This window comes from Homarus americanus, unplaced genomic scaffold (genome assembly GCF_018991925.1).
Source record: "Homarus americanus isolate GMGI-L3 unplaced genomic scaffold, GMGI_Hamer_2.0 scaffold16022, whole genome shotgun sequence".
NCBI lineage: Eukaryota > Metazoa > Arthropoda > Malacostraca > Decapoda > Nephropidae > Homarus > Homarus americanus.
Genome location: NW_024752245.1, coordinates 1,402,203 through 1,415,361, shown reverse-complemented (window position 1 = coordinate 1,415,361; position 13,159 = coordinate 1,402,203). Strand labels below are relative to the sequence as shown.

The 13,159-nt window shown below is 44.7% G+C and overlaps 1 protein-coding gene across 3 annotated transcripts in view; it reads right to left on the bottom strand.

Moving 5' to 3' along the window:
* Positions 1-13,159, bottom strand: part of LOC121855003 (GTPase-activating Rap/Ran-GAP domain-like protein 3) — a 332,851-nt gene that overhangs the window by 81,028 nt on the left and 238,664 nt on the right. For all 3 annotated transcript variants that reach the window (XM_042349827.1, XM_042349828.1, XM_042349829.1), the window contains one exon: positions 11,987-12,090. In XM_042349827.1, the coding sequence (XP_042205761.1) occupies positions 11,987-12,090 (104 nt within the window). The remainder of the gene's footprint in view (positions 1-11,986; positions 12,091-13,159) is intronic.

Genomic DNA, 13,159 nt, shown 5'->3' with positions numbered 1-13,159 from the left:
CCCTTCGCCCTTCCTTCCTTTCCCTTCGTTGTCCTTCCTTTCCTTCTCTCCCTTCTTCCTTCCCTCCTTTCCCTTCGTCTTCTTGATCCCTTCCCTCCTCTCCTTTCCCCTTACTCCCTTTCCTCCTCCTTTCTCTTCTTCTGACTCCATTCCCTCCTGTCCCGTCTTTATACTCCCTTCCTTCTTTTCCCTTTTTCTTTCCCCTTCCTCCTCTCCCTTCTTCCTTCCTCCCTTCCCCTTCCTTTTTCTTCCTCCCTTTCCTTCCTTTTCCTCCCTTCTACCCTCTTCTTTCTTCGTCCTCCCTTCCCCCTCTCCCTTCTTCTTCCTTCCCTCCTCTCCTTTCTTCTTCTTCCTCACTTTTATTTACTCTATAATTTTCTTACATAAGCGAATAGAAAATATGAAACCACTGGCGTAAAATTATGGCTTACAGCAGCAGAGCCACGGCAGAAACAACAGAGCCACAGCAGCAACAGCAGTAAGAGACAGTAACAGAAGAAACAGAGCCAGTAACAGAAGCGACAGAGACAGTAACAGAAGCAAGAACCAATAACAGCAACAACAGAGGCAACAGTAGCAAAGCAGCAACAACAAGAGTGATAACAATCTCAGCAGTCAAAACAACAACAATCCCCAGCAGTTATAACAACAATCCCCAGCAGTCAAAACAACAACAATCTCCACCAGTCACAACAACTATTCCCAGTATCAAAACAACAACTATCCCACAGCATCAAAACAACAACTATCCCACAGCATCAAAACAACAACTATCCCCAGCAGTCACAACAACAACAATCCACTACCACCATTCTACCACTATCCATATCCCGAATCACCATACGTTGCCATAACCCAAGTACAACTCTCTCGGAATTTCCACAAAATGCACATCACTTCTGTTAAATAAGTCGCACCCTGGAAAACGTACATAGATGTGTGTGTGTGTGTGTGTGTGTGTGTGTGTGTGTGTGTGTAAAGTAACCTCCGAATACAAAGGTCAACAAATACTATATACATTTGCCTTTTAAGTGTTTATAAAGTCGTTTTATATTCAACATAATCCGCGAATACCGAGACCGTGAATACCGAGACTCAACCAACACGTGAGAACACCCTCTCTTGACATAATCGACTCGAGTCATTCCTTCACCCAGCAACTTAGTAATGGAGGAACACTTTATATTAACTCGACCCATATACTCTCGTAAGTGTTGGGGAAATTGAACAGCTTCTCCATAATATCAATGCTTTAGGCTGCTTCATATTTCACCTCGTGTGTAAACTGATTAAAAAAAGAAATTACGAAAAACTAAGGAAAAAAAAAACATGAAATAGTAAGTAGAAAGATTAGAACGAAAAAAAATACTAATTAGGAGTAGATCGTAAAAAACAGGTGAGGTAGAACGCGAAAAACTGGTTAAAAAAATGGAATGTGAAAAGTGATAAAAAGTGAAAGGTAAAACTGATTTTAATTAACAAATCCGATAGCCATGCTGGTAGGTGGGGTCGGCGTGGTGTACTGCAGCAGGTCAGTAAATATGTCAGATTTGTTGTATAATTAAAATTTATTGGTCAAAAAGAATTACTGTGAACTGTTGTTGTACAAACATGATGGCTCAGTGCTTGATCCTGTGAGCTATGAAACTCCAACCTAACCTAACCGTTTATATACTAATCTAACCCTAAAAACCTAACCTAAACAAACGTAATCTAACCTTTATAAACTAATCTAACCCTAAAAACCTAACCTAACCTCACCAAACCTAACTTCTCAAACTATCATACCGACCATAAGATTCTTCCCCCCCGTTAGTACAAAGACTCCCGAGAAAAAGGCGACACACGACCAGTAATAAATTACACACCTAAGTTATGGAAGAAGGAACATGATTTTCTTTCTCAATCCTGTTAGTGTGGTTCAGGCTATGTCCTTCTCAACAATGTAATACTAAATATGGTCTTTGCTATTTTTTTTTTTAATTTTCCGGATCGATTTTTCTTTTATTTCCTAATGAGTGAGTGAGTGAGTGAGTGCGTGAGTGAGTGCGTGAGTGAGTGAGTGAGTGAGTGAGTGCGTGCGTGAGTGAGTGTGTGTGTGTGTGAGTGTGTGTGTGTAAGGAACCCACATCTTGACAAATGGTGCGAGTCAGCATTACCACATGACACTAACGGTTGAACTTCCTGGTGTGACCCCTCCCTCCCTCCCTCCCTCCGCCAGGGTGAGAGGGAGGGAGGGAGGGAGGGAGGGAGAAAAGGGCGAAGGAGTGAGAGGAAGGAGAGAAATCGGAGAAAAAGGAGGGAGTGGAAAAAGGGAAAAGAGGGAAAAAGGGACAGGGAGTGAGAAATGGGAAAAGGAGAGATAAAAGGGAGAGAGAAAGCGAAAGGAAAGAAGGGAGAGGATGCGGGGAGGGAGACAAGGGAGAAAAGGGAGAGGAGGAGGAAAGGAAGTACGAAGAAGACAAGAAAGGGGCGGACAAAGATAAGGGGGTTTAGAAAGGGAGGGAGAGGGGGAAGATGAGTAATCGGTTTAGGGAGAAGGCGGCTTGAGGGAGGGCAGGGAGAGAAAAGGGAGAGGGAGGAAGTAGAGAGTAAAGTAAAGAGAGAGGAATAAAAAAAAAGCAAATGAATGGGGAGAGGAAGGGGAGGCAAGACTGAAAGGGGGAGGAAGAGAGGAATGATGAAGGAAGAGGAAAGAAGAATGGCTAAGATATAGAACGCTGGGTAGGAAAGGAGAAAGGAAGAAGAAGGAAGATTAAGGGTCATGAGAAAGAGAGGAAGAGGGAAGGAGGAGGAAAGGAAAAGTTGAGGGTTAGGTTAGGAAGGAGCTGACATAAACACCTGAACTATCAAGGTAACGATTACTAATTACAAGATAACACCTGGAGAGAAGGTAGGTGATAATTACCTACGTTAATTATCACAAGATCACAACAGGATTGGCGTTAATTGATGCTAATTATCACCTGAGGATGAGTAATTGAGTATTAACTGCTGGTGTTAATCATCCCAAGATCTCAACAGGCTCATCATAATGATTGTTATTATCAATTAGGAAGGTTAGATCACACACGTCACCCTCACAACAAGCTAGTTAGGATGATTAGGGGGGGTGTAGACACAGAGGGGGAGTAGACCGAGGGGGGGATTGTGGGAAGGACGAGAGGGAAGGTGGAGTGGGGTGGCATAGAGGCGTCTCCCACTGGTGCCATGTAAGTCAGTAAGCCGAGTGGTAAAACTAAGTGCCTCAGCAAGTTCTTCAGTAAGTGCCACGGGGAATATACACAGTAAATGATTCAGTGAGTGCTACGGTAAATGCTTCAGTGAGTGTATTCAGTTAGTGCCTCTAAGAAAATGCGTGTGTGAGTGCCTTGGTCAATCCTCGGTGAGTGCTTCATCTAGTGCCTCGGTAAGATGCCACAGGGAGTGCCTCAATAGTGCCTCGTACACTGCAACTGGCCGTCATGTGGGGTCAAAGAAGTTGTTCAGAGAGAGAGCTAGCTAAGAGGCCAGCCAGCCAGCCAAGCCCCAGCCAGCCCAGCCTAGCCCCAGCCAGCCACAGCCTAATGGCCCCAGCCTAGCCCAGCCCCAGCCCAAATAAGACCTTACACTTCCTAAACCATAGCATCGCTCTTGTCAACTACTTTAAGCTTGCTGTGTACAAAGGGGTGTTGCATCCTCCCTTCATCGGCCACAACACCACCATCTCCACAGCATACGAAAGGATGTATTTCTCCCCCCTTACCACTACTCTTTTTCCTCCTCCTCTTCTCCTTTCCTTTTCTCCTATTCCTTTCTCCTCCTCTTCTCCATTCCTTTTCTCCTATTCCTTTCTCCTCTCCCTCTTCTCAATTTTCCTTCTCCTTTTTCAACCTTCCCTCACTCCTACTGCTATGTCCTGTTCTCCTCTTTCTCTTACCGATTTCTCTTCTCCTATTCTCATCTCCCTCTCTCTCCTTCTCCATCTCTCTCTCCTTCTCCCACCTCCTCTTCTCTCTCCCTCCTTCCTCCCCTATCTTGGTGGGCTGCGTACAACTTGTGAGAATTGTTGACAGTTCCAACATCACGTGACTCGTACAAACGCGATTAATTGACCAAGTTTTGAAATAATTCTCAACTTTGGTCCCTAAACGATATCTGAGCAAGTGTGGGGGACGGCCGAGGTGCTGTGAGGTGGTAGGGGTGGGTGGGGATGGATGGGTGGGGAGGGGTGGGAAGGGGTAGGAGTGGGTAGTGCCTGGGTTACGCAATATATCGTCTTGGTCAGCTAACAAAACAACTGTGTGTGGGTAACCGTGTGGTGTGTCCTGGAGGATGAATGCCCCTCTCTCTCTCTCACTCTCTTACAACGAGTTCATTAAAGGATATAACTGGCTAATGAAGCACTCAAGGGTGTTACCTGTCGGAGGGTCTTCATCCAATCTTTGACCTTGACCTTTGACCTCTTGGCCCTTAAAACACACACCCCCAGGGTACGTGAAGACTGTCAGCTTGTGTGTGTGTGTGTGTGTGATGTCAGCTTGCTTATTCACCGTCTTCATTGATGGAACAACACGGGAAATGAAAGTAAGAATAGGTGACTTCATGATGTAAATGAGAAACGGTGACACAGGTACGTGATATTTTCATTATTATTTCATGCTTGTAATAATTAGTTTATTGCTGTAGGAGTTGACGCTTTGGTGATGTAATAAAGCATTTACTTACTCCACATCTCCCGTCACACATCCGCTATTTATCCCTTTCCTCGTGTATTTATTTGGCCCCTGGTAAATATAATCAATACAGGTAGGGAAAGACGCAACAGGAGAGAATCTTTGTATTACTGAGTCAGGAGGTCGGACCGTCGTTCATACTGCTGCCATCTAGTGAGAGATTAAAACCCCCTCCAAGGAATATATAATAACAAAGTGAAGGTAATATATCCATCTTCAGGTAAACTTACATGGAGGAACACACACACACACACACACACACACACAAACACACAATTAGTATTTTTCCCAACAGGTAAATAATTAAAACTTAAACTCAACGACAGGTACAAACTGAACCGTCAAAAATTACGAAAAAAAATTGCCACTAAACACGGAACTGATGAATGGATAATCGGTAAACAAAGGGGAAGTATTGTTAATGCCGGAGTGACCAACTAACTTACAACATTCACACATTCGCACATTAATACGTTCACACATTAATACGTTCACAAATTCTAACATTCACACATAAATACGTTCACAAATTCTAACATTCACACATTAATACGTTCACAAATTCTAACATTCACACATTAATACGTTCACAAATTCTAACATTCACACATTAATACGTTCACAAATTCTAACATTCACACATTAATACGTTCACAAATTCTAACATTCACACATTAATACGTTCACAAATTCTAACATTCACACATAAATACGTTCACAAATTCTAACATTCACACATTAATACGTTCACAAATTCTAACATTCACACATTCAAAGATACTGGAGTGAGACGTTGATGGTATAATGTGTTACTGTGCTTTGACAACTATGGTCTTTATGTGTGTTTTTTAGATGTTCATGTGCGTTTTTAGATGTTCATGTGCGTCTTCTGGGTGTTTATGTACGTATAATAAATATATCAGGTTAAACATACTTCGGGGTTAAACAGAAACATTATTTTTGTAGTTTGTTGACAACCTCGGATAGATGTAGACTACAAAATATTTCCGAGGTTAAATTCCCAGTGTACAGTAGTTTGTGTTAACAGTCTTGCAGAGGAGGAAAAAAAACGTGAATTTCTGGGTTTGTCTACATTCAAGGACAGTGCACATGGGCAAGGACAGTGTACACGGGCAAGGACAGTGTACATGGGCAAGGACACGGTACATGGGCAAGGACAGTGTACATGGGCAAGGACAGTGCACATGGGCAAGGACAGTGTACACGGGCAAGGACAGTGTACATGGGCAAGGACAGTGTACATGGGCAAGGACAGTGTACATGGGCAAGGACAATGCACACGGGCAAGGACAATGCACACGGGCAAGGACAATGCACACGGGCAAGGACAGTGCACACGGGCAAGACCACAAGTAAAGGGATTCATGCATATCAAATAACCTTCCTCAACCTTCACTATAATGCAAACTACAATACATGTGAAGTAGTTTGTTTATGTGAGTGTACAATGTGACCTTTGATCACCTTTGACCATTGTAAAACGCGTTCTTGACGAGTTGTGATCAATTTGTGGTCATGTGATGCTATTTTTAGGGTGAATGGTTAACCTGATGAGTTGGTGTAGTGAAGGTGATGGAGTACAGTGATGGACAAGTTGAGTACAGTGATGGCCAGGTTGAGTACAGTGATGGCCAGGTTGAGTACAGTGATGGCCAGGTTGAGTACAGTGATGGCCTGGGTGAGTACAGTGATGGCCAGGTTGAGTACAGTCATGGCCAGGTTGAGTACAGTCATGGCCAGGGTGAGTACAGTCATGGCCAGGTTGAGTACAGTGATGGCCAGGTTGAGTACAGTGATGGCCAGGTTGAGTACCGAGGCTTAATATTTCACCTGTTGAATTGTATCTTATCACGTAAGAGCCCTTGGAGAGAGACGGATCTCTCTCTCTCTCTCTCTCTCTCTCTCTCTCTCTCTCTCTCTCGCCAGGACCACCACCACTCCTCGACCCTCTGGCGTCCATCATTTACATATCAAAACAAAACTCTTTACTGTCCGAGCGGAACTTTAGACGCTAAACAAACAACGGGTCCCGAGTCACAAATTACTTAACCCACCCTAACCCACTCTACACCCACACCCACACCCCACATCCACATCCCTCTCCGTCGGTACAAAAGGAGGCAGTCCCCACCAAACTGGTCTGTTTGGGGCGATCAAGCGGCAGGAAACCAATTGCATGTGATAGTTCAAAGGCGGTGTCCGTGGGAGACTCGTTCAGTTGTAATGGATGATGGTGTTGTACAATAAATCAGAGAAGACAGAGAAAACGAAAACAACTTTGACTTCTTTAGCTGAAAACTTGAATGATATGCTTCGTTGAATCTTTCCCCCTTCTCTCTCTCTCTCTCTCTCTCTCTCTCTCTCTCACCTTCTTCGTTCCACCTCTCCCCTCCTCCCCGTTTCCTCTCTCTCCTTCATTCCACCTCTTCCTCTCTTCCTCCTTCGTTTGGTATCTTTCCTCCGTTTCTCTCTTCCTACTTTTTTTTAAACCTCTATCCTCTCTCCCCTTTCGTCCCATCTCTTTCCCCTTTCTCTTTTCTCCTTGTTTAAGCTCTTCCTCCTCCCCTGCTTTGCCCACCGTTTAGGTTAGGTTAGGGTTCTCTCAAGTGTCGTCTAGGTCTCCTTTCTACCACTCTCCTCCTCCTCCCAAAAATCCTTCACTTTCACAAAACTCACTTTCTCCCTCTCATTTCTCCTGAAAACATTTCTCTCTCTCTCTTCTAACAGTAAAACCTTCTCCCTTCACCAAAGCACTGCCTCCCCTCCTCCTCCTCCTCTTACTCCTCCTCCTCCTCTTCTTCCTCCTCCTCTTCCTCTTCCCCTACCCTCGATTCCCCTCATCAAAGTGTCCCTCTGAATACAAGAATTTTTTCCCCTTGCATTCCTCGCTTTAATCTCCCAGAATATGGAATCCAAAACGTAGACTCCAAAGGGCGAAATGTGGGACTCAAACCTCTCAAAAGCCGGAATTCAAAACACGAGATCAAAATGTGAAATCCAAAGAGGTAGAATTCAATCCAAACTGTGAATCCAAAGCCATGAATAAATCCAAAATGAAGAATAAATGAATAATGAATAAATGAAGAAACATGAATATATAGAATCTAAAACAGAATTTAAACGTAGCAATGAATACAAAATAATGAAATCAATGTAAAATATCCATGAATATTTAACTGGGGAATTCAAAACAAGATATTTAACTGAATATTTACACCAAGAATATTAAACCAAATCATATAAAACAATGTATTAAACCTTGGATTTCTCATCATCATCATCATCATCATTAGTAGTAGTAGTTATTATTATTACAATTATTATTATTATTATTGACATCATTATCATCATTAATCACTACATACATTATATATTAAAACAACAACTCCTAATCATTGTGGTGTAAACTCTAGGGAGATTTTAACTATCGTGACTAAAACTAAATCTTTACTTTCGGTCTAAAACGATCGCTTAAACTCTGATACGAAGCTCAAGTGTCCCCAGTAAATAAAGAGACACAATTAAGAGATGATAAAAAATACGGCCCCCTATCTAATGAATGGATGGATGGATGGGAGAGATATTTAAAATACACAAGCAGAGAGAGGAGCGGCAGAGAAACAGACAGACAGACAGACAGACAGACAGACAGACAGACAGACAGACAGACAGATGGATGATAAGGCTTAACAGAAGGGGGAGGAAGAAATAATGGCAGTAAACGGGAGAGCAGAAAGAATGAGGTTAAAGAGGGGATAGGGAAGCCGGATAACAAGCAAGTAGGGGAAATGAGGGGAGACAGACAGAGAACGAGAGAGAGAGAGAGAGAGATAAGAGAATCAAAAGAATAGAGACATAGGCACAGAAGGGTTGGGGTAATGAAACGAGACATGAGAGAGAATGGATAATGACTAATGAGAACGGTAAGAGGAACAAACGAAAACGGAGATTAGCGAATAAAGGAGGAGAGGGAGGAGGAGGAGGATGAAACGAACGGAAAGGTAATAAGGGGAATAGATAAAGGGGAAGATAAAGGGAAACCCGTAGAAGGAGTTAATCGCCTCCTTCAGTATTCAGGTAAGTCAAAACCAACCTGTAGAAGTGAACACCAGAGGGTAATGAAGTGGTTGGGTTAGGTTAGGTTTGGTTAGGTTAGTGTAGTTAATCATCAGGTAAAATAAGCCATGAAGCAGAATACCATAATCCGGAAATTAATAAAATACGACCTCTCGGATCAGGATCACACACACACACACACACACACACACACACACACCATCTGTTATAAAAGCGCAACAGTCATGCAAAACAAACCTGCTTCCAGCCCTCTAACCTAGCCCATGCCTCACCTCTGTGGCCCACTAGCCCCCTGCCTCACCTCACAACCCCAGCCCCACCTAGCCCCCTCACCCCTCACCTCCCACAGCCCAGCCCCACTAGCCCTACCTCACCTCACAACCCCAGCCCCACCTGGCCCCCTGCCTCACCTCTGTGCCCCACCTAGCCCCTGCCTCTTCTCACAACCCAGCCCACTAGCCCCTGCTCCAAGCTTCCCCAAGTCCCCTTCCTTCCAAGTTCCTCCCTCGCCCTGTCTCCTCCCATGACTGCCCTCCCCAGTCCCTTCCATTTGTTGTCTCCCCATCTTTTCCTCCCCATCTTGTCCTCCCCAGTCCCCTCCCCAAGCCCCCAGTTTCACCCCCCAGTCTCCTAGCCATCAATCATGCACACCAAAAACACTGGACTACACCTTATCTCTTGCCAAGCGTGGGTGGAGGGGGTGGGTGGCAGGGGGTGGGTGGCAGGAGGGGGTGGGTGGAGGGGGTAGGTGGAGGGGGTGGGTGGAAGGGGTGGGTGGAGACGCGTGGGTGCGGGTGGAGGTGGCATGAGGGTCGTAAAATGAGTGGGTGGGAACGTGGTGTGGGCGTGTGAGGGGTGGGCAAATAGACGGGTGGGTTGTGAGTGAGGGCGGACAGACGGACGGACAGTAACCACTCTCGTCTGACCCGGAACAGCGGAGGTAAATAAATTGAGATAAAAATGGAGATATTTATTACACACATAAATCTTTCTTCATTCCTTACGATAGATTCTGAGTCATGTCAACTACTCTGTATATTAAGGCTCACAACAACAACAACAACAACACCAACACCAACAACAACAACAACAACAACAACACCAACAACACCAACAACAACAACAACAACAACAACAACACCAACAACAACACCAACAACAACACCAACAACAACAACAACACCAACAACAAACAACAACACCACCAACAAAAACAACGTAATAGTAACGATATAATTGAAATGTTTCTAAAGGAACCAGTTTACGATTTATTCAGGATTTTATATAGGATAATTTTTTTTTTGCCTTAGGTGAAACTGATCGTCATTTCAGAATACAGACTCGAATTCAGCAACTACAAATGCTGCTGAGGTCCATTTATGTAACGGCCTGTAGTATATTTCAGAAACACTAAAACCCTTACTGGAAACTGATGGGAGATATACTTAAATTGAGAGAGAGAGAGAGAGAGAGAGAGAGAGAGAGAGAGAGACTATTTCCAGGTAGGTGGATGAGTTATATACGAGTTACATTGGCTAGCAGATGGAGGAGGACCCGTCGTCAGGTAGGTTATTGGTACTGACGGGGAGCTGTCACCCAGGGGACTTCCTGTCCAATCTCTCCTCCTGTCATCCTCTCTCTCTACCTCCCTCGTCTCAATATCCCCATGCTCTTCTCCATCATCACCAATCTATGCTCTCCCTGTTGACCAGTCTTTCTCCCCATACTGTTTGTTATCCCCCATCTCCCCATAAACTAACCTCCTCCCCAATACCATGTCGTTATTACCCCTCCCCCTCCCTCCCTTCCCCCATCTCTAATTGCCTCAGCTCCCTCTCCCCCACCTCTTTACCTTCCCCTGTGACAGTTCTGTTATTTTTACCGTCTTTAATCTCCCATCCTCCCCACCCCACCCAAAAGCCAGATTCCCCCTCATCCACAACCTCCCCACCACCTCATCCATCACCGTATTTTACACACACACACACACACACACACACACACACACACGACTAAAGTTTTGAGATGAAGGAAAAAAAGCAAATGTTTGAGTTTGGAGAAAATTTGTCTCTATGTCTCGCCTTCTGTGTGTGTGTGTGTGTGTGTGTGTGTGTGTGTGTGTTTTATCTCGCTCTTCATCTCTTTCTTACTTGTTTATCTATTTTCTTAAGTATTTTTTTTTTCATGCGTCTTTCTATGCCTTCGTCTCTATCCGTCTCTTCTATGTCTCCCAGTGGCTTCTCTAAATCTTTGCATGTCACTTTATTGTCCACCTGTCTGTCTTTATTCGCCTCTCCGTGTGTTTATTTTAGGTAACTATCTCTCTCTCTTATCTCTACAATTGTCTCTCTCAGTCTGTATCTGTTTCTATTTCCTTTTTTGTTCGCTGTGTCTCTATTAGTTTCTCTCTCTATTTTTCTGTGTATATTCTCTTCTATTTGCCTATGTATGTATGTATGTATGTATGTATGTATGTATGTATGTATGTATGTATGTATGTATGTACGTACGTATATTATGTCTGTCAGCCACTGCATGTCTGTCTGTCTGCTTTGTGGGGAATGTAAGTGCGTCTGTCTGTCTGCCACTCCGCCTCTCTCCCTCCCTCCCATCTGCTGAATGGCCTGCCTGGTGCCCGCTATCGACCAGCGTGGCTGCATCTTCATTAACCAACCACATCCCTTCCCTCACCCTTTTCCCTCTCTTTTCCTTTCTCCCCTTCTTCCTCACCCTCCCTTTCCTTCTTCACTTCACCCCTTCTCACCCTCTCCCCGTGTCTGGTGAGCGACAGTCGACCACATATAATATCTGCCGTTCCCTCCCAGTGTATCATGAAGGGCACCAGTCCATGATAGTCGCCGCTCTCCCTGCATGCCAACCTAACCTAACCTAACCAAAGGTACAATATCCACATCCTAAAGTAATGACACAATGGTTATGGAACACCTGAAGGACCTTGTGGATAAATTTACATACGGATGACAAAACCTTATTCCACCACGTCATCTTGTTTCGATATACTCCATAATCGAAGACAAGAAGAAACCATAGAGACAGAAGGTTGGAAAATCCTATATCATTCATAATAAATACAATACTTATCAACATCCTCCTAAGATCGCTATTACAGGGAAGAGGTACAAGGAGAGGAGAACAAAATATTGGTCTCCTACCTGTTGTTTGTTGTCCTTGGAGAACGGTAGCATAGTGGAGACGTGAAACATGATCTCGTGGCCCTCGTAGATAGTGTAAACTGAGTGTTTCCCAGTCATGTCACCTGTGGAAGAAGGTACAGGTGAGATCAGGTGGGAAAATTGTCATAAATTAGTGTGGATGTTTGTTGATGTTGTTGAGGCAGGATGGTGGTGGTGGTGTGGTTGGTGGTGGTGGTTGGTGGTGGTGGTGGTGGTGGTGGTGGTGGTGGTGGTGGTGGTGGTAGTAGTAGTACGCTGGAACACTAACATAAACAAAAGGTACAGTCAATGGTATCAAAACAATGTACTAAAAAAATAAGAACACAACATTACTTCTTTATATACATAGCCAAACTTTCGCCCTGAATTTCACTCGGGTTCGTTTGAAGTTCCGAGACAATGAACCATTTTTTTTTTACCACCGAACCCACAGACAACAAAGCTAAGTTTCTGAATATCAGTCCACTCTTCCTCGTTTCTTGGAATGATACGCATTCTGGAAAGGGCTGTAATTGCAAGGAAAAGAAAGAGAAAAACATCTCATTCATCGCATTCTCCTCACATGAGAGTCCTTTTGAAAGTTGGTATCAAAGTAAATTGTCGGAAGAGTGAAGCTCGCGTGAGTGAGCCGCGGCCGACCAAGGGTTCAGATATCACGAGACAGCGAGAGGAAACGCGCGATACCTGTTTCATCTGAGCTTTCCGCGGACACACGAGAGGACCGGGGCCAATATGGGGGAGATGCGAGATACTGGGAAATAATGGGAAGCCGTGAACAGACGAGAGGGAGGTGCGGGGGGAGACGGATGGGGGGATAGGGAAGGAACAGACGAGGGGAGGTGGGGACTGATGAGGGAGACATGGGGGTAATGGGAAGCCGAACAGACGAGAGGGGAGAGGGAGACAGGGGTAATGGAAGCCGGAACAGACAAGAGGTGGGGGAGACTGATGGGGGAGACATGGGGGTAATGGGAAGCCGTGAACAGACGAGAGGGGAGGTGAGGGGAGACATGGGGGGTGAAGGAAGCGAACAGACAAGAGGTGGGGGAGACTGATGGGGGAGACATGGGGGTGGAAGCCGTGAACAGACAAGAGGTGGGGGGAAGACGGATGGGGGAGACATGGGGGGTAATGGGAAGCCGTGAACAGACG